General features: G+C 46.4%; 1 protein-coding gene across 4 annotated transcripts in view; it reads right to left on the bottom strand.

The window, feature by feature from the left end:
• Positions 1–2,386: 2,386 nt before the first annotated feature.
• Positions 2,387–21,632, bottom strand: part of FCSK (fucose kinase) — a 42,898-nt gene continuing 23,652 nt past the window's right edge. For 3 of the 4 annotated variants that reach the window (XM_055000814.1, XM_055000815.1, XM_055000812.1), the window contains exons 15-24: positions 18,240–18,604; positions 15,632–15,842; positions 11,799–11,965; positions 9,612–9,839; positions 8,958–9,101; positions 7,953–8,072; positions 7,563–7,750; positions 7,169–7,268; positions 4,100–4,323; positions 2,387–3,799 (exon numbers count right to left, since the gene is read on the bottom strand). In XM_055000814.1, coding sequence (XP_054856789.1) covers positions 3,716–3,799; positions 4,100–4,323; positions 7,169–7,268; positions 7,563–7,750; positions 7,953–8,072; positions 8,958–9,101; positions 9,612–9,839; positions 11,799–11,965; positions 15,632–15,842; positions 18,240–18,604 — 1,831 coding nt within the window. In that variant the 3' untranslated portion in view covers positions 2,387–3,715. The remainder of the gene's footprint in view (positions 3,800–4,099; positions 4,324–7,168; positions 7,269–7,562; positions 7,751–7,952; positions 8,073–8,957; positions 9,102–9,611; positions 9,840–11,798; positions 11,966–15,631; positions 15,843–18,239; positions 18,605–21,632) is intronic. The other variant, XM_055000813.1, reaches the window with a different exon arrangement.

Here is a 21,632-nt window from a genome sequence, read left to right as displayed (position 1 = left end):
AGGATCTAAAAGAGAACCTTGTGGGACACCTTTGGAGGTTGGGATGGAATCTGTTGTCTGGCCTTCAGGGCTACATCTGATTTTCACTTCTGGGTAGTGATATAATCTAGTCAATAGCCATAGCAAGCATCTGTTGCTCGTGGTTTCCTTTAGCTTCTGCCGTAGTCTAGTTCTCAATATGTGCTCAAATGCTGTCAGTAAGTCAGTGAAGGCTATATAGATGATTATTTACTGTAGAGGTATACTTTTCATCCAAATGGGCCAAAACCAGGCAGGGATCAACTTCAGAGCATCCTTGGTGGAACCACCTTGTTCTTCACTTAAAATTTCTGACTCCTCCATTCATTCTTTCAGTATTATGCTTAAATAAGTTTCATACCATTTCCTAATAGCTGAGGGGAGCTTAATGGGGCAGTAGTTCTGTGGCTCCTGCTTTTTCTCTTTATTCTTAAAAATCAGTACCTCCAGAGCCTTCTTCCAGATGGAGGGAATGCACCCTGAGTTATTTATTATAGAAAATAGAAGGGTCTTCTGCCCACCACTTCGGGTTTGAATGTAGTATTCCCTGAAAAAAAATTTTAATGTTAGGCTTTCCTCTAGTCAATTGGTATTTAGAACCTCCTGTTCCTTATTAAAACTAGACTTCACAATTCCTTTTGGCCAGAGATTTTTACAGTTCAAGTGTACCACTTCCTCAATAGTACCACTGCTTGGAGGGAGGACATGACATCTTGGTTGAATCGTGGGTCAGTTTCTGTGTTTTTCTCCTCTTGGGCTAATGGTCTTTTATCTTCCCTCTCTAGCCCCTCCAACTTCAATTGAGTACAGTTTGTAATTGTGAAAGAACACTTCCTTGGACTTATGCTGCTACCCAAACTAAGGAAGCTATTATCTCAGCCTCCATTAGAAAAGGGTCATTCTTGGGGGGGGGGGGGGTGTCTACGAGATGTTGTTTTCAGTTGCCTGGTGTTAGTTGTTGTATTTTGGGGAGTTTTAAAGGTGTAGTGAGATCACTCAATTGGGGTTTAGTGGCCATATCTCCCATTTCTAGTTGATTTAATCTAGCTCCAGGGAGTTTTCCTCTCTTTATCATAGTCTCCTCGGATAATACAAGGGGGTCTCCTGTTCTTCTCTTGAATGGTAGGTAGGCGCCTGACTCTTCCCTGGTTGCTTTACCTTCCTCCTTGGTCTTATTTCTTTGTTTTCCAGAAGGGAGCCCAGTCTGGAGTTGCGAAAATGTCTTTTAATACACAGGCCAAAAGGCTTCATTTCAAACTTGTCAGCCCTAACAATTGTGGGATATGTCTAGAGTGGAAAATTACCAACACCGATTGTTGATAAATTGGGCCACTTAAGCATTATAATTTCCATAAACATGTTCCCTTATAGGTATCTAATAAATAGCTAAGGTGTCCTTTAGCTTGCCTCTTATTCTGCCAGCTTATATCTCAGCCTTGGAAAACGTCAAGGATAATTTTGCATGGTTTAAAAATCAAATTTTGTTGGCTCATCTTGGTTCCCAGTACTTAGATGGATACTTAGATGAATGAGAATTCAACGGACTTCTAGCTACTTCCTTCTCTTGCTTCTTATTATGAAGGATATGAGTAGTACATCTAATTTTTCCACAAATTTTATCAAGAGGTTTGGCAATAAGATGTGTTTTGGTCTGCTAATAAACTAAAGTTATCTTCCCTCGTTTAAAGTCTATTATCACTTCTTCCCTTGGATGCTTCTCTAGGTCCCATGCATTCCTCCAACTCCTGATCACCTGTTTCAACATCTACGTCACCTAATAGGGAGCATTGTAATCGTAGCTCGCTTCTTCCCTTGATGGCTTCCTCTACTCTCCTCCAGCTCTTCATCACTATCTTGCTGCAACTCTTTTCAGAAGCGTCCAAAACATTCAAACGATTTCTTGTTTCTAGCCCCCCAAAATCCTCTAGCCTGCTCTGTTTTGTTACACGTTGCATTCCTTCTTCAGAGGCATATCTGTATTTAATCCCCATCCTAGCCTTAATAGGAGAGTATAATATTTAATTAGCCTTAAATATAACTATATATAGTTACAACTTGGTCATTAATTTGGTTATTGACCAAGCCCAAATATCCGAATGACATGGCTCAGTGATGTTGAAAAGCACCGGGGACAAGATGGAGCCCTGCAAGTCACAACAGACCAGAGGCCAAGGGACGGCAGCACCTTCTGAAATCCACACTCCGGGTTTTCCATGTGTTTGTCAATTTATAACTTCGGCATGCTTCTAAATCTTACAATGTTCACATTTTTCATTGATTGCATATTGCTTTCTATATTTAACAACGTTTTGACGAAGTTTTTGTATAGATTTTATTTTTATAATTTATGTAATACAGAATAAATTTGAAAATGTTTTTATGAGGAATTTTTATGTTGTATGTTTGCTGTTGGTGATTATATAAAAATTAATCCATTCATAGTGTATAATTGTAGAAATCTGTTGTGGATCATGAAATTTTAACTTTTTAAAGAGGACACCTTGGTGATTGGCAGGAGAGACAAAAACAGCGACATCATTCCCTGTTCATCCTATTTGAACCTCGGCGCAAACGGAAGGTCCACCAAGGCAGTTCTTTTCATCCCCAAAATTGTGGAATTGGTCCAATCCTCCTTTTCTACCCAGGTTCCTTTATTAGATCTCTTCTTAGTTTTATGCAACTCAAGCCATACTCACACTTCTGTTAGCTTTATACCACTTGATCTGACAACGCATTATGGGAATTGGCCACGAGTTAAGAATTCTCAGTGGGAAACGGTTAAGTGATGGCAGGGAATGGAGGGGGTGGGTGGGATATGACAACCTGAGAAATGAGAAGGAAGGAAGGATAGAGGAGAAAAATTAGGAGCTGAACAGAGAATGAGAGAGGCTTGGGATGACCTTGGAACACAACTGGGGGAGTCTTGTGAACTAAAAGGAAAAGGCAGACAGAACTTTCACTCCAACAGGAGGCTGCCTAGAAGGGGAAGGTGGAAAGAAACAAATCTGTTCTTAATGGGACTAGAACCATTTCACACTCCTGCTCCTGTGGAATAGTAAGTATTGGTCTGCAGCAAGCAGCCCGCCCCTGTCACCCAAACCCATCAATCTGCCTGACTGACACTCATTGGACCTGGAGGAAGCTGGAGAGACGAACTACAGGGCAGGTCCCGGGGAAAGAACCTGAGGCAGAGATTCCAAAGCCCGGAAGCCAGCAAGGCCCTTCAGCCCTCTCACCTCAGCCACCCTGCCTGTGCGGGAAGCCTGTGAGCTGCTCTGATACTGGATACCAGATAGGGCAAGGCCTTCATCCTCCAAGTGCATCTCACAAAACATTTCTTCTGAGTGTGCTGTTGCTTCGGCAGACATGGAAGAACGTAGAACCCAACGAAACAATCCTGGCCAGCAGCATCTCTTGTCCTGCAGGCAATCCTAGGTGAATTCCCAAGTCGCCTCCCGAGCGTCCTACCACGAATGGGGAAGAGGGATGGAGTGCAACAGAGGCAACGGACGTTCATCACAGCCTGATGGGGGCCGATCATTTTATAGGGAAGAGACTTTGATGGCAGTCTCCTTTGAAAGCAGCCCTCTTCCTCTCCCGAGGGCTACTGCAGAGATAAGATATGACAGATGGAAGGCGGGGGGCGGGGTAGTAGAGGAACAAGAAGGGCTCACAGCTGCAGCACCTACTGCTCTACTCATGGGAGGTCCTCTTCCAGAAGCTGCATTTGGAAGCCAGCTGCATCTACCTCAACCGTGTGGAGGCTGAAGTTTCCCAGTCCCTGAAAGGAAGGCATGCTGATGAATACATTTTTAGTCTGCAGCAGAAATCAGTCTGAAGATTGTAATTAAAACATGTCTATGCTACCTTTCCACCCAGTAAATAAAATACACGCACACAGTTTAGCTTGGTGGGTCATCCAGCTTGCAATGGAATAGACCATGGCTCCTATTCCTACCTAAGAAGAACCAATCCATTTCCTTTCTCCTACGCAGCCATGGAGAGCTTGTTCCTCAGCCTCCTGGATGCCAAGCCCTGCTGTGGTTTCTACAAGGGGATGGAGACTGCTGGCTGAACTCACCTCTGTTTCTGCCAGAATCCTTTGCAAGACCTCCTGCATCCTTGGCTGCTTTGTTAAGACACAGAGAAAGCCCCCGCCTCCAGCCCCAGCCAGACATTGCCCATAGACATGAGGCTCAAGTGCCTCCATCATGCACTGGACAGCCAAAGGCTCACACCCGGGGGCCATGACCTTCTTCTGCAGTCTGTAATTGCTCATGCAATTGCCCAGGACAGCCAGGTTGCCTGTTGGGCAGAAAGAAGAATGAGACACTCTACTCGGGCAGCTCTCTGCAAAAGCCTCCCAGTCATCTCCTGCCCCAAGACATGCCCCATTTGACACCAGCAACCCTGGGGTCATACCGAGAGCTCTTTCCCTTATCGTGATTAAGGGGTCGGAGCACCTTTCCAATCAGAAACAGCTGGAGTCTGGGGCTTTCCAGTTCACACACAAAAAAGGGTATGTGATGGAGGACTATAAAGCTATGCACAGGGTGCAGAAAGTGCACCTTTTCTCCTTCTCCCATAACACTAGAACCTGAGAGCACCCAGTGAAGCTGATGGGCGGCAAAATGTTTGTTTGCTCAATGAGTGATTAAAATGTGGGATTCGCTGCTAGTGGATATAGTGATGCTCACAAATGTAGATAGCATTACAAGAAGATTAGGCAGGTCCATCAGTGGCTACTTGCAAAGAGATCCTCCCTATCCAGAGGCAGTCAACCTCTGAAACCCCTAGTCTCCTGGAGTCAATGTCTGAGGGGTGCTCTGGCCTCCATTCCTTGCTTGTTGGCCCTCCAGGCAACAGGTCAGCCACCACGTGAACGGAAAGCTGGAGCAGATGGACCAACAGTCTGATCCAGTAGGGCTACCCTTATGTTTTTATATGAAGCAGTTACTGCGCTTGGACCTGATTTGGGGCTTTCACATTCACCATCTGCCCCCCTTCTGGGAATGTTCAAGAGGCAGATGGACTGTGCTTAGGATTTCCTGCCCCCTTACCTTGATAGCTGGGGAGAAGAGGTTGGCAGGCAGAAAGGGCCCCCTGATTTATCCTCTTCGCACACATGAGTTCCAGAGGCCCCAAGATGTCACTTCCGGTTGTAGAACCAGAAGTGATGTCTTCTGGCCTCCAAAGCGAGTGTGCCATTTCGCTACGTGCTCCAGGGTTCCTAGCATGCCTGCCCCCTCCTTCTCCCCATCAACCTGGTCAGTGGGGTGAAAAGTGGGAGCAGGGGATCCCCTGCCCCCACTGGGGGGCTAACTATACAAGGAAATAATTGCCCACGTTGTAACTTATGTCTACAATTTTATTCCTAATTATATACACGTATATGAATCAATTAATGAATATCATAGGAAGGAAACCACATGCAAGAAAACAAGAAGTCAGAAATTACATTTGCTCAAGTGTCTATTATCTTCTCTACATTAATAACAATAAAGTGCTGTGTGCTCAAAGTGCTTCTTATCATTCCAATTGCACATATGAATAAAGTGCAAATGCTCATTAGCACCATACAAACACCAGTCCTTGTAATGCCATTCAATCTTCAAGACACCCGATATTCCAACCATGTGGTAATACAAAGTCAATGAAACATAACAGTTGACCGTAGAATTCACAGAATGAAAGGTCCTTGGTCATCCCTGGTGTAATAAATCAGTTCTTCTGTGATAATAACTCCTCTAACGGGTGGTCTAGATCCTTATCACGCCCGTTTCAAAAATCTCTTTTTCAAAGACTACAGTCAATACAAATTCTTCAATCATCTCTTCCATAGCCACTAATACAATCATTTCCTGGGGGGCTGGCACCCTAACTGTGCTATCGTCTTGTTGAAGACAAGGAGGCACCTACAATCTGATTTTTCTCTATTGATTTCTTCAGCACAGGAAACAGCAGTTTTTGAGAGTGCTCTTGCTTGGAATATCTGATTGCGTGTGTGTGGGGAGGTATTGCTTTCTTTAGGCTCGTTTTCATCACCTAACATAGCAAGAGAGTGAGACATCCGTAGCTTCCATCTGCAGGGTGCCCTAAGAAACAGCCCCGTAGCCTCCCGTTCATTACCTGAAGGACACAAACCTACGGCTGGCAATACAGCTGTCAGGTCTCCTACTACGGTGAGACACTTCCTGCTGGTAGTTCTCTTTGCCCACCGCCACTCCAAGCAGTGGTGGGAGAGGAACAGCAATGTTGGTGGTGTCGCTATGTAACTTCTAGGAAAATCGGGAAGTGACATTCAATAGAGATAGGAATGGCAGAAACGCAATTCCTAGAGCTATATTATATCATTTCCGGGGTCACAGGTGGGGTCCTAATGGTAGAGAGAGAAAAAACAACAGGTAAAGACCTCAGGGCAAACCCAGGATGTGAAGTGAAGTTTTTAGGTGAAGACTCATCCGCTCAGATGTGGAATCAGCTCTGGAGGAGTGTGTGTGTCATATTTCTGAGTGTAACTGCAATGATTTATTTACATTCATTCTCTGCCCTACAAGGATTCTGATGAATAATAACTAGCAGTGGGACGACATGTTTGTTCCAGCAAATTATGGGGATTTTTCTCTTTTATCAGAAGTACTGAAGATCAAACATAGCAAGAGAGTGAGACATCGGTAGCTTCCACGGGAGCTTGTATTGATTCTGCTAGGAATTTTACTTCTGGTAGAAGATTTGGATACTATTGCTAATCTCACATTGCGGACAAATATATAAGGATAGTTTAGACATACAGTACTCTGTGTTTCATGCTGCTGAGAATTATTGTACAGGTTGTAAAGTATATTGAAACTTTTTAATGCATTACATATTATGTTCCTTCAGTTGTGAATTATGTCTGTTGCAGAATTTTATGAAACTAAGTACGCCTTTCATTGCTTTATGGCAAGATATATGTGTGGACATTTTTTATATGTTGTAAAACATATTTTACATGTTTTAAACTAAGTTTCCATGCATTACACATAATTTTATCTGTTGTGATATATGCAAATTGTATGGGTTCTGTTGAGGTCTAAACCTGTTGGTCTGTTCTCTCCGTACCTTTGGTATGGCTCGCTGTGCCCCCCTCCCCGAACAAGCTGGGCTGTACCTTGTTGAAGGGCACGGGCACACTCCTCTGCGTTGCTCACAAGAGCGTTGGCATTCTGGACAATAGTGGGCAGCCTGGCATACCAGTTCCTTAGAACATCCTGCAAGAAAAGAGTAGACTAGGCAACCAGATGCGCCATCAGCCTCCCTTCCTGGCAGCTAGAGGATGCAGAGGGTGGGGTCATGGATAACAGCAACTCCCTATACCTTGCCTTGCAATAACTTGAAACTAGAACCCGGTTTGGTTTTGGTGCAACACACTGATATTGCCACTCTTTGGTATTCAATCTGATTGTTCATGAGAACAATACAGCCCAGGGAAATGGCAGAGCTGTCCAGACATGGCAGAAACCCCTTTTCAAGCATCATCGATGCACAAAGCCCCTTTGCTGTACCTGGAGCAGATTGCGGGCAAGGCGTGTCTTCCCCGTATACAGTAGGAGCAGATGTGCGTTCAGTGTGTGCACGAAGCCCTCAGGAACGGCAATCTGTTCCACCTCCACCTTCAACGGCAGCTGAGCCTTCGAACGCCCAATCTTGAGGCCTGGCACCAGCCCGCCAACCTGGTCCTGCCACCCACCGCCTGCAAGGAACAGCAAGTGATGCTGAGAAAATTACCTGATTGTTTATGTGTTTCAAAAGGATATGCAGAGGGCTGAGGGAAGGGGTAGGCCCACGGAATTAGACATTCTCCCCCACAGACTCTTCGCTTTGTTTTCTTCCCCAGCCAGAACTTCCAGGGCAGGATTAGGCAGGCTTGCAGCACAACGCAACCCTCTCTTTACCTGTGGTAAGCAATTGCTCCAGGTGTAACACTGCATGAACGAGGGACTCGATGTTGGCGGAGTGTCCCGACACCCGATACAACACGGCTATCACAGCACCTGCCAGGATACTGCTAGTGCCTGCAGAAGAGACCAAACAAGCCATTCCCCCCCCATTAGTTTTCCTTTATTCCCTCTCTGTTTTAACGTTTATTATTTTACACAATTATTTTTACACTGATTTTGCCTTGCTGGTACCCACCTTGGGAGAAAGGTGGGTCGAGAAATATTTTAAATAAATGAATGAGTACTGGCTTGGGTGTGGGGTGGGGCTGGCTCCTACTTTTTCTTAATAGAGGAGCAGCCGAGAGGAGGAACGAGAAAGGCCCCCAGACACCAAAGAAGCCTCATGGCGGATCTTCTATTGGCAGAGCATTGGGGGCCTTCCCCTCAAGAGCCCAGGGCATCTCTGGTTTGAACCTCCATCTGCTGCCCCCTTTGCCAAGCTCTGGCCTGTCCACAAGTGTGTTTGTGCCAATGAATGCTAAAGACAGATCCCAGGGGGTGGAGGGGTGGCTCTTCCCACAATCTCACACAAGCTCCTATTTCTCCCATCCAGCCCCACCAATCAGACACTCTCTTAAAAGATCAGCCTGTCTCTCTGCTCAGGAGAATATGGAGCCTTGCTGCTGAAGGAAGAGCCACTTGGGTGGCAAGAGGGTTCTCTAGGCTGGAGAAAAGCTCCAACTTGGCAGAGTCACATGGTAGGACATGTGCCATTGTTTCGTTTTCTTCTGTGATACTTCTTGGAGAGCTGCAGGACCCAAAAAGAGACAGCTCGTGGACGGAAAGGGAGTGGTTGGCTCCTCTGACCCGGGAGCGACCCCCCTCCTGCACATGCTCACTGGTGGCAAGCCAAGAGAGGGATGCAGCTGTCTCACGTGTATGGAGCTCAAGGTGGAAGAGACCTTTCCATGCAGATGCTCCTTATCTGGCACAAGGTATGCCAAGGGACAGGACACGTACCCAGGCCTGATCCATGAGGCAGGCGAGACCAGGTGCGGAGCTCAAACCCGCCTCCAAAGCGTTCCTCCAGCTGCTCTCGCAAGGTCCTCTGGGAACGGAGAGCGATAACCTGGGTGCAAATGAATGCTGCTTTCAATAAGGCACCTGGAGGGAGAGAGGAGGCATGAATGGCAGGTTAAACCAGCAACAGCACAGCCTGGCCTAGGAGCGAGGCTTGGGAAAGGGCTGGCTGGGGCTGAGAATGGGATTCAGACTCAGAACCAGGCCTGTGATTCTGATGAATGGCCCAAGCTGGAGGCAGAGGTATTGGGACAGAGGAGCAGTCCCACGTCAGATGGGAGAAAGTAGGAGGTGGGTGCAGGTGGCAAGAGAAATTGCAGAAAAGCAAGGTAACAGGGAAGCATTCGCTGCAATAACTTTCTCACGTTGCACAGCAACGGGTCCAACAGTCACCAATGTATGCAGCTTGAAGCGAGCGAGGTTAAGTTCAGAGGCCCATTTAACACATCTCACTTGCATTTTGGCATTCTGAATTCATAAAAATGGCATGCATGTTCAAGGCTCCGTAGCTCTGGCACGTGATGCAGTTCTGATTTCGGTCCAAATACTTCTGGTTCTGTTCTAACTCTCACCCTCCACCTGGGAGGCTCTCACCTGGGGCATGAGGCTGGCAGTAATCTTGCAGGTCCTCCAGGTGCTGACACACCAGCTCAGTCACCACCTCTCCCTCCAGCCCACCACTGGCACTAACAATCCGCAACTCCGGCTCAGGAATGCGCCGGGCCTGAGCACCAATAGGCCTGCGTCCATCTACCAGGACAGCAAGATCCACCACTGCCCCGCCATGTTCATACGTGATTGGAGGGGTATCGCTCCAGCCGCCTGAAAAACAGAGGAACATAGGAGAGGTCAGGCGACGATGTACTGCTACCCTCCAGCAGCTGCATTACAAGACCCCAAAGGGGCACTTCCCAGGATGCCTTGCAGGAAATGCTTGGGAAGAGTCCGAGTTTTACGGATCCTCAGTATCTTTTGTAATTTCAAAGCCTATCTCTTGAAATCTTATTTGATGGTATTTGGTGGCTCTCAAAACATCTCTGCCTCTGTCTTCCGTCCGTGGGTCACAACTCATGTTCCCAACACTGCCTCAACAAATGCTAGGAGATTTGAGGGAGAAATTCCTCACGTCACTATATGTAGGCCATTTTCTCTCCCACTTCTTATTTTCTTGGGGGCTGAGAATTGGGGCTGCTAATTCCCCACCCTGGTGGGTAAATGGGAGATCAAGTTATGACCCTCTGGTGAGTCATGTGTCCCTAGAGAAATGTCTTTTTTGGGAGCAAAAAAACCTGCTGCAAGTATACATGTGTAGTGAAGTAGTGTACCACCCCCCCTACCGCCCCCCCCACACACACATACACCTCTGTTGCACGCATGCTGAGAGGAATGGCTGGATGAAAAGGCAAAGTCACTCCATCATGGATTGGATTCCTTTTTCGCAGCTTCCGATGTGGCCTTCCTTCCCTTCTCTCCTTTGCCTTCTGTCTTTCCAGAGCCCAGCCTAGCTATTCCCAGTAGTCAGTCCTCCAAGACTCTAAGCAAGTTTGAGGCATGGGGTCACCACTTTGGGACATGCTCCTTCCTGTCATATGACTCTGACTGTATAAGACTTTTAGTCCCACAGTTGGACTCCCATATGTAGGGGTTAAAGGTGGGTCCTGCGCTGGGAAAGGCTGAAGACCCCCATTCTAAGCTGTTTGCTTTCATGCTACAGTTGGCCTCTTGTGCAGAGCAAGCTGTTCCATCACCTTCCTAGCAGGAAGCACGGGCCGAGAAGTAAAAGGTGGCAACTCTCTTCCTACCCGATCACACAATGCTTTCCCCTCAGAAGTGAGCATCAGGTGTGCAACTACACTCAATCTGCAGTGGGGGAAGTGGGTCCATATGAGGGTTGCCAACCTCCAGGTGGGGCCAGGAGATCACTCAGAATCGCCACTAATCTCCAGATGACAGAGATCAGTTCCCCTGGAGAAAATGGCCGCTTTGGAGGATGGGGCCTATGGCACTACACATTGCTGAGGGTCATCTCTAGAGTTACCAGGTCCCTTTCGCCTTCCGCTGGGAGGGGCGGGGAACCTGGCAATCACTTTTTGAAGGTCTTTGTGTGTATGGGCTCCCAGCATGGCGCAGTGGTATTATTTCCAGAGTGATGATGTTATTGCACAAGCCACGGGAGCGCTCCTGCTCTTTGCACTGTTAAGAATCAGCGAAGCACAGGAGCACTCCCACAGCCTGAACAATAACATCACTCCTGGATGTGACGTTGTTGCGCTGCGCTGGGAGCACGCCTTGGGAGGCCCATTCCCACGCCTTTTCCACCCGCTGGCCAGGTGAGTGAGGGGGGGGCTGGAGGGGGGGAGCGGGGATCCCCCTGTCCCCAAATGGGGAACAGCACCCCTATTCATCTCCACCCCAAAGCTTGTCCTTCCCCAGCTCCATTCTCCAGGGTTGCCAACTCCAGAAATTTCCCACCCTGGAGTTGGCTACCCAAGTCTATATTCATGCACAACTGCAAGGGGATTTCCAGGGTAAAAGTTTTTGAGAGTCAAAATTATACCCTGGAAATCTTGTTGATCTTTAAGTTGCTCTAATATTGCTCTTCTGCTGCACACCAAAATGGCTACATACCTACACTGCATAGTTCTGGCTATCTTGGCATTGCGAGGTTAAGAGTGTGTCTGTATTGAGACATTAAGGGTATCTCTGTTAGATGGGCTGAAGGAGGCCTGCAACGCCATGTCTCCCAAAAGGATCCCAGATGCTGATTAGAGGGTGCCTTACCGGCCAGGTCTACTCTGGCGGGGCACTCCACCAGCACCCAGTGGCCCACAGCAGGCAGCTCCACAGGCTCAACATTGATGAACTGGCATGAAGACATCACTGCTTGGCGGATGAGGATCTGCTCTGCCCCTTCGTAATGTCGAGCGGCACGGATCAGCAGGACGGGCCTGCAATAACCAGGGAAGCAGGGAATGGAGGGGGAGGAAGGTTGCCCATAAAGCTTTGCTTAATTTTTTGAACCACCCGGTAATGATTTGCTTGTTTGTTTCATTTTTATAACTTTTTTATTTATTTACTTATATTTCAGTTTATGTACCGCCCATCCTCTGGGGCTCTGGGCAGTGAACAGTTTAAAATCAATAAAAACAAGAAAACAACAATACTAAAATCAATAGACAAAACAATAATGAAATAAATTAACCAAGTGCAATGGGGGGGAGAACCCCCCCCCCGAAAGGTGGGAGGCCGACATGGCACCGCCCCCTTCAACCACCAAACACCTGGCGGAACAGCTCTGTCTTACAGGCCCGGCGGAACGATAATATGTCCTGCTGGGCCCGGGTCTCCATTGACAGAGTGTTCCACCAGGCTGGGGCCAGGACTGAAAAGGCCCTGGCCCTGGTTGAAGTGAGGCAGCCTTCCTTAGGGCTGGGGACCACCAGTAAAAATTTATCTGCTGATCGAAGCGGTCTACGGGGAACATACAGGGAGAGGCGGTCCCGAAGATATGCCGGTCCCAACATTTGCCTTTGGACCTTTACTTCAGTTCCTCCTTACTTTATCTTAAAATTATACCTCAGGAGGGCTCAGGTCCCAGTCAACACTCAAAGAGCTCCAAGTGTTCTGTACTTTACCCAGGCTTTTACTTAGAGAACACCTTCCCTTTTTGTTTATATAGCTATATATCTGTATCTATATCTATCTATATATTGCTGCCTCCCTGACTCCCTCAAAAGGTTTTCACCGCCACCAAAGGCTTTTGCCTTAGACCTCATCAGTTTAACAGGCAGCATGTGAGGGTGGTTGTGAAGAAAAAAGGTATCTTTTTTCTTAAACAAAAGTAGAATTTATTTTAACTACCTAAGTGTGATGGTGGCAGAGTTTTAGTAAGCGTAGTTAAGAATTGTTCTTAATCTTAAGCTTAGCAGTTTCAAATCTAATTACATCTTCTTAAATGTATATTCACAGACTCAGTCACACAGAGTAATTTTCGACACAGGATTTCACTAACAGAATAAACACATCCTCACAGACACATATTCATTCAGGCCTTTCCACAAAGCTTGCCTGACTCAGATAGATTAATTTCTCACAGACATACACAGACTGCCCCAGAGGCACACACCGTTTGCCGGACTTAGAATTTCTCAGAACACCACACAAATTCACTGCACTTGGCAGAATGAGACCCCTTTCAGGCTTCCACACAGGTTGCCTGCTTTGCCCAGAATAAATACTTTCTCTCAGAAACACACAGACTCTCTCAGGCTGTACACAGCTTGCGTGTTTTGACCAGAAAGAACTCTTTTCTCTCAGCTGTCTGACTAAAACTGCAGTTCACGCTACCCCTTAGGATACCGTCCGCTATCATCCAATTACATCATAATTAATTTTTATTATTATTTATTTAATTAATTTCTAGCCTACCCACCCTGCAAGTGGTCTCAGGGAGGGTTACAACAGTACGTATAAATACAAGGATAAAACAACTAAACATAATAAAATCAGATTCATCAAATAAACATGAGTTTCAGATCCTAAGATGGAGCTGCCTTCATTTTTCCCTGCCAACAATACGTAGGGGAAAAAGAGAAGGTGAAAGTTGGTCTCATCCTACTATAGCTTCACATATGGGGAGGGCAGATGCCTATATAGCCACACACACACACCCCGGTTGATGGGAGACCAGTAGGGAGGCTTGTTTGATGGACCTAGGATTGGCCTCAACCATACGTCTGGCAGAACATCTCTGTCTTGCAGGCCTACTGAAAGAATGCAAGATCTTGGTAGGCCCAAGTATCATGCGACAGAGAGTTCCACCAGGTTGGGGCCAGGACCGAGAAAGCCCTGGCCCTGGTTGAGGCCAGCCGAGCCTCCCTGGGGCCAGGGACTACAAGTAGGTGTTTACCTGCCGATCTAAACACTCTCTGGGGTACATATTGAGAGAGGTGGCCCCTCAGGTATGCTGGTCCCAGTCCGCTTAGGGCTTTATAGGTTAAAACCATAACCTTGAACCTAATCCGGAACTCCATGGGAAGCCGGTGTAGCTGCTGCAAGATTGGATTAACATGTGCCCTGTATGGCGTACCCATCAGGACATGTGCAGCCGTATTCTGGTCCCACTGCAATTCCTGGGTCAGACCCAAGGGAAGCCCTGCATAAAGCGAGTCAAACTCCACTTACCCATTCCGCCCCTCTCCTTCTTTCCTCAGAGGCATACATTTAAACTAACACCAACAACTTTAAAATAGCTATTAAATACTCAAACTTAATTATGTGCAAAACTTTACAATGCCAGTTGTTGTCTGTGCAGCTTCCACTCACCACTTTATGAGTTCTTCTTCCCAAGCTAAAAGAATTTTGCCCCAGTCAACAAGATAAGTTGTTTTGGGCCCCCTTTTGAGATGCAGGAATGGTGACTTACCCAAGACCACCCTGAGTTTCCCTGGCAAAGATGCCAGTCTTTCTGACTCCTTTCCAGTTCTATGTCTATTGGGACAACTGGCCACTCCTAGTATGAGGACAACCTTTAGACAGTAGGCAAGCACCCAATTCCCAAAGGGCTGCAGCAAAGAAACCAGTTGATCCAAATGCAGTTATTGTCTGAGGCTCTGACAACATTGTTTGGTTGCTTTTCCTCCCTGTTGTGAGAGCTCCAGAAGGTGTACTGCCAAAGGCAGGGAGGGCCCTACAGAGCGGTGCACTTTGCACAGACTGTCTGGAGTACAGACTTGGCCTTTGCTATGGGGTACGTGGTCAGAATGAGCTTGAGGCCTACCTGTCAGCTAAGAAGGCCCCTTTCTGGGAACTCTGGGGTGCAGAGCATTCTCAGACCCTCTGCCCTCTCCTGCTGAAGCAAGATGGGCATGCACAAGGCTGGGCCTCCTCTGTTGTGGCCCCTGAACTGTAGAATTCTCCCTCTCAGCTGAGCTGGATGAATTTCAGGTACCAGTGAATGTGCTTCTCTTTTCTCTGCTGTTCCTGATGACACTAGTGGTTTCTTTCTTTCTTTCTTTCTTTCTTTCTTTCTTTCTTTCTTTCTTTCTTTCTTTCTTTCTTTCTTTCTTTCTTTCTTTCTCTTTCTTTCTGGCAGCTCTGCATATCTTGTTTTAACCTGCTGGGTTTTAGTTTTTACCTTTTTTAAAAATGTGGATCTCCCTAACTGGGTCTTACAGGGTTTCTAAATTGGATTTTTAAACTCTGGAAGGGCCGTTTCCACACTGTCTCCTCCTCCTGAAAAATAGCGCAAAACTTACGGAACAACGTGCCTTCATGGCGCGATTTTCCATCATGACTTCACTTCATGGTGCGTTTTCTGATGTCATCGAGCCATGAAGCAGTGTCATGTTGGGAAATCACGCCACGAAGGCACGTCGTTCCATAAGTTTTGCACTATTTTTTGTGAGTGGGAGAAGACATGTGAAAAGGCTCAAGGTAGGATATAAGGAATGGGGTATAAGCTTTTAAAAAAGAATAATTCTATGGGACATGAGTGAAAAACCACCTCTGCAGGTGCTCCACTCCAATCCAACGGGTGCACAGAATGTTCTGTGTACTTGGCAGTTCTGAAGGGGCAGGACATGTCCTCTCCACACCACCCAGCCCAATGGTACCTGCTCAGCCATTTCTTCCTCTCCTTGGCAAGCTCTTTTATGCCCTCAGGAATGCTGCCATTTTCTAGCTGCTGGAAGGCGGGGGCCCAAGCCTCGTTGGCTGCTGGGCCACTCCGCAAACCTCCTTCTCCTTTGGCCATGCACGCCAGCACGTCTGCGATGCAGGCAAGGGCCCGAGCGGCCACTCCGGGATCACTGGCGGTGGAAGCAACTGTAAAGCAAGAATGTACTGTCAAAGCCCAGAATCAGCAAACTGGTTTTACACAGAGTGCCCTGACACGGCTTCCCGTGGGAATGGCACAGGTAATGGGAAATCCTGGCAGGAAGTCCGCAGCCTTGTGTAACAGAAGTACTGGGGTGCGTGTGTGTGTGTGTGTGTGTGTGTGATCTCTTGGGGGCATGAGAGGAGGGAACCAGATCATCAACCCTGTTTGCATTTACAGTGAAGACACAGTTCAAGTACCATAAAGGGCAGAAAATGTGCAAGGCACTTGGCTGGTGAGAAATAGGAATGTCATGTACGTGAATCCTTTGAAGAGAACCATGGGCAGCATGAATCGGCTACACGTTGAGATGGGGGATGACGACGTGTGTAACACTTCCCAAATACTGTGGGAAATACTGGAGCAAATGAAGAGGGAAGGAATGCTAAACAATTTATTCATTTCATTTCTTGTCCACCTTTCTCACTGAGAGTCAAGATACAAGTGACGCCTCACACAGGTTGGACACTTGTCAGCTTACCTCAAGTTTTGATGGGAAATGTAGGCGTCCTGGTTTTACAGCTTGGCTCTCCGTTACAGCTGCAAGACCAGGATGTCTACATTTCCCATCAAAACTTGAGGAAAGCTGACAAGTGTCCAACCTGTGTCAGGCGTCACTTGTAGCTTGGCTCTAAGACTCAAGGCAATTACCAAGTTAGGAAATAATGCCCCAAAAAGGACCAGTAGAAAAGAGCAAGAGTCCAGTAGCACCTACAAGACTAACAAAATTTGGGGTAGGGGATGAGCTTTTGTGAGTCACGGTATGTTATAGGGTGCTCCTGGACTCTTGCTCTTTTCTACTGCTACAGACAGATTAACACATCTACCCATCTTGTTAAAGGGGGCCAGTATATGTACGCACAACAAATAGTGCAATAAAACTGAATTACGAAATTAGAGAACAACAAAATAAAGACTTCGTAATATGAAACAATACAATGTAAGATAGAATGCTTTCATTTTTTTTTTTTACAAACATTACAAGTACAATGTTGTTCCATTTAGAAAAGGTGCCCTCCTGAATACAGAATTATCAGCTATACAGCTCGGGACCAGAATGCCAGAAGGACAGACTTCTCTCTCACCCAACCTCTCTGGTCATCTTTAGAGGACCAGCTTGGATACTTCCACCATATGGTACTAGATGGGGGACATCCTGAGAAAGGGCCTTCTGGGGTTACCGTGTTGACACTTTGGAACTCTCTCAGGAAGATTCAAAAACTCTCTCAGGAAGATTCAAAAACTGGGTAAAAACTTTTCTGTTTCATTTAGTTGTCTCTCATTAACTCGCAAAGGCCCTCCTCCCTGTTTGTGTGTTTAAATGTTTTATTTAATTGTTTAAATATTTTATATCTATTTGTATTTAAAACACTGTTTTACAGTGAAATTCTAAGCAGTTACTCCAGTCTAAGCCCATTGATTTCAATGGGCTTAGACTGGAGTAATTCTGCTTAGGATTTCACTGTTAATGTATGAAATTATAATAATAATAATATTTGATTTATATACTGCCTTTGGGGACAACTTCACATTCACTCAGAGCAGTTTACAAAGTGTGTGGTTATTATCCCCACAACAATAATCACCCTGTGTGGTGGGTGGGGCTGAGAGAGCTCTGAGAGAGCTGTGACTGACCCAAGGTCACCCAGCTGGCTCCAAGTGGAGGACTGGGGAATCAAACCTGGTTCTCCAGATTAGAAATGGTTGCCACCCTGAGGACCCTGAGTTAGGTGGTGGAAAGGTGGCATGTAAATGTTTTAAACAGTGGTCATTTCGTAGAAAAAGAGCTGGAGGAACTCATTAGCATAACTCATTAGCATATGCCACGCCTCTTGCCATCACCGGAAGTGTGACATTAGTATAACTGATTTGCATATGCCACACCCCCTGACATCACCTATCCTGGCTGCTTTGGACCCAATCCTGGCCATTCAGGGCCAAAATTGGGCCCCAGAATGGCCAAAAGGGGCTGAAAATGGCCAAAAAGGGGCCCCAAATGGCTGAGAGTCAGGTGGGCGGGGCCACCTGACATGTGACCTCTTGGGGGAACTGCTGGAACTGTGTTCCCGTGCGTTCCCCCTCGAAATGAGCCCTGGTTTTAAATAAATAAATAAAACGAGCAGAGCACAAACAGGAAGGAAATAGGCCATGAGCAGGCAGGGGGATGGAAGCGATCCAAGGTGGAATTCCCTTCCAGCCATTTGCAGCTGCTCAGCAGCAAAACTGTATCCCCTTTACTCTTTCCTTCTTTTGCACATCACCCCCGGATAAAAGGGCATAAGTCACATGGAAGACGGCAGAGCCACGGTAAGTGGGAGAGGAGTGCTGCTGCAGCCATTGCTTACTCTCGTCCAGCGTCTTCAGCACAGCCTCCTGGTAGCCCTCAATGACCGCCGAGCGGATCAGTGGCAGGAGACTGCAGTTGCTGTGCTCCATCAGCACTTTCCGGATCTTGCTCTGGCCCTGCGTGAAGAAGAGGGCTTTGCGAGAGGCCAGCTCCGTCTCCTGGTCCAGGCAGGTCCGCAGCTCCTCCCAGGACATACGCCATGAAGTTCGCCAGCGCTGCAGTTGACCAGCCCCGGGGAAGTCCAAGAGCCACAGGATATCCCCAAGCGCCAGTGGCTCAGAGGCATGCAGCACAGGGAAGAGGCGGGCGTTCTGCAAGCAGCGGCAGCTCGAATGGGTGTCTGAACTCCAAAGGTCCTGGCTTCTGGTCAGCAGAAAGCAAAAGGAATATTTCTTTGGCACGCGTAGTCACCACACAGGCCAAAACACTGCAGAAGTGACTCCTAGAAAGACCTCACGTCTGATGCACATAATTGCCCCAGGGGGCATTTCGGCTTGGGAGTAGGGTTGCCAGCCTCCACACATGCCAAAATGGAAGGCAGATGCTAAAGGCTAAAAGAATATCAAATGACTAGTGGAGGTGTATATGCGTGGCCTGTGATATAACGACTGCCAGGATGAAGAGGTGAAACGGGCAGATTGCTGGCTTCCCGTCGCAGTTGTATATCCATTCTTCATTGCCGCCTATCACTGCCTTCATGTGAGATCATATACACTGTTTCTCCAATAGAAACTTACTGCACTGAAGACCTTCTGGCATTGTTTCATCAAAACTTACTGGGACTTTGGTGATTACTGTTTAGACCTCTGGTCAATTCTAGGCACATAGCACTTTAATACTGTATAGGAAATCCTGTTGGATTATATTTTAATTATTTATATATGATGCTTTGCCTTCTGTAATCACCTACACTGTGTGTATATATATTCTCTGTTTATCTTGCTTAATTTGACTATAATGTTGCTTTAATTTGATTGATTTACAATAGAGACACTCATTAGTTAGATTTCACGGCTTGTTATTTTTTGTTTATTTGTACATTACCGTGATACTCTCCCTTTGTTTACTAGCCTCCAGGTAGGGCCTGGAGATCTCCGAGAATTATATCTGATCTCCAGACAACAAAAATCAGTCCCCCTGGAGAAAATGGATGCTTTGGAGGCTGGACTCTGTGGCATTAAAACCTGCTGAGCTCCAGCCCCTCCTCAAACTCCACCCTCATTAGGCTCCACCCCCTAAATTTCCAGGAATTTCCCAACCCAGAGCTAGCAACCCTACTTGGGAGAAGAATATAGGGAAGATGGTTGTTGTGGGTTTTCCGGGCTGTATTGCCGTGGTCTTGGCATTGTAGTTCCTGAAGTTTCGCCAGCAGCTGTGGCTGGCATCTTCAGAGGTGTAGCACCAAAAGACAGAGATCTCTCAGTGTCACAGTGTGGAAAAGATGTTGGCAGGTCATTTATATCTACTCAGGAGGGGTGGGGTTGAGCTGAGTCATCCTGTAAGAGTTTCCCAGGGTGTGGAATGCTAATGGCGGGAGGCTTCACTGTATCCTGAGGAGGTTCTTTTGCATATGGGTTGGTGCTTGATGTGCTAATCTTCTCTGCAGGGCTATTGTCGGGTGTAGAGTGTTTTGTTAGCCTGGTGTTTTTCAGAACTGGAAACCATGCTCTGTTCATTCTTAAGGTTTCTTCTTTCCTGTTGAAGTTTTGCTTATGCTTGTGAATTTCAATGGCTTCCCTGTGCAGTCTGACAAAGTAGTTGGAAGTGTTGTCCAGTATTTTGGTGTCCTGGAATAAGATACTGTGCCCTGTTTGAGTTCGGCTATGTTCAGCCCCTGCTGATTTTTCAGGTTGTCCAAGTCTGCAGTGTCTTTCATGTTCTTTTATTCTTGTCTGGATGCTACGCTTTGTGGTCCCGATGTAAACTTGTCCACAGCTGCAGGGTATACGGTATACTCCTGCAGAGGTGAGGGGGTCTCTACTGTCTTTTGCTGATCGTAGCATCTGTTGTATTTTTCGGGTGGGTCTGAATACTGCTTGAAGGTTATGCTTTTTCATAAGCATACCTCTGAAGATGCCAGCCACAGCTGCTGGCGAAACGTCAGGAACTACAATGCCAAGACCACGGCAATACAGCCCGGAAAACCCACAACAACCATCGTTCTCCGGCCGTGAAAGCCTTCGACAATATAGGGAAGACTTTGAAGTCATTCTGCCAGCTAATCCATACTGGGGGTAAAAGTTTCCTGCAGCTGCCGTCTGCCTGCAAGGAAGGTAAATCAGGTCAGGAAAACCCTGACCCAACTTGTACAAAAATGCTGCATCTAATCTGGTTGCCTTTAAGCAACAACGCCAAGCAGTCGATGACATTCGATCCCCAAAAAGGCCATACGAACTTCAGGGACTCGTTAAGAGTTATTCTATATTTTGCATCATTTCTAAGGGTATAGTAAATAAAAATTAACTGATCTTTATAAATTCAGTCAATATAAATTATCACATCGTACAATTCAATTCTATAATGCTATATAAATATATCTAGGTACTATAAAATTTGTCTAATTGCTGATATTTTTAAGTCCTTGTAAAATTGTACACAAATATTTATGTGTGACTACATCTTTAGGATTTTATATTACTTTATTTTAAGAATTTTATACAAAGGGAAATGATGACTGCTGCCAGACGTGTCTTTGCAAAACTTTGGAAATGGAAAATCATTCCTAAGAAGGAATGTTTTTCGGCTACAGTGTTTTTATTTCGTATTTGATGTATCATGCATCTGATGAAGAGAACTTGATTCTCGAAAGCTTATGCTACAATAAAATTGGTTAGTCTTAAAGGTGCTACTGGACTCTTTTTGATTTTGCTACCACAGACTAACACGTCTGCATTCAATGGAGAACTTTTAAGTTCTTGTTAGTTCCATTTGAGCCACTTGTTCATTGTCATGTCTGTGTTCAGTCATGCCATGATTGACTGTATGTTGTAACCACAATGCTCATTGTTAACCTGATGTATTCTCTCCTGAGTACAAGTGTTACTTTCTGAGACCCCGAGTGGGCCTCTCCCGTTATCTTATAGAAATAGGCTCCTCTAAGGTAGCACTGACCTTGGAGCATCCAGACGCCAGCTCTTGCTACTTTGCCCAGATGCTGGGAATGTATGATTGTATGAACCCTAAAAGGGTTCTCACAGGACCCGTGTAGACTGCGCACCAAAAACTTAACAGTTATTTGAGCGTGGGAAAATCAAGTATAACATAGAATTGCTTACATTGCCTTATCACTTCTATCAAGCTCCGTGCTTATTATTATTTCATTTATTTTATTCGATTTATACCCCGCCCTCCCCACAAATGGGCTCAGGGCGGCTAACAACATTAAAAAAAA

The sequence above is a fragment of the Eublepharis macularius genome, chromosome 16 (assembly GCF_028583425.1).
Source record: "Eublepharis macularius isolate TG4126 chromosome 16, MPM_Emac_v1.0, whole genome shotgun sequence".
In the NCBI taxonomy this organism is placed as follows: Eukaryota; Metazoa; Chordata; class Lepidosauria; order Squamata; family Eublepharidae; genus Eublepharis; species Eublepharis macularius.
Note: the sequence above shows the minus strand (reverse complement) of the source record. Positions and strands in the feature narration are given on the sequence as shown.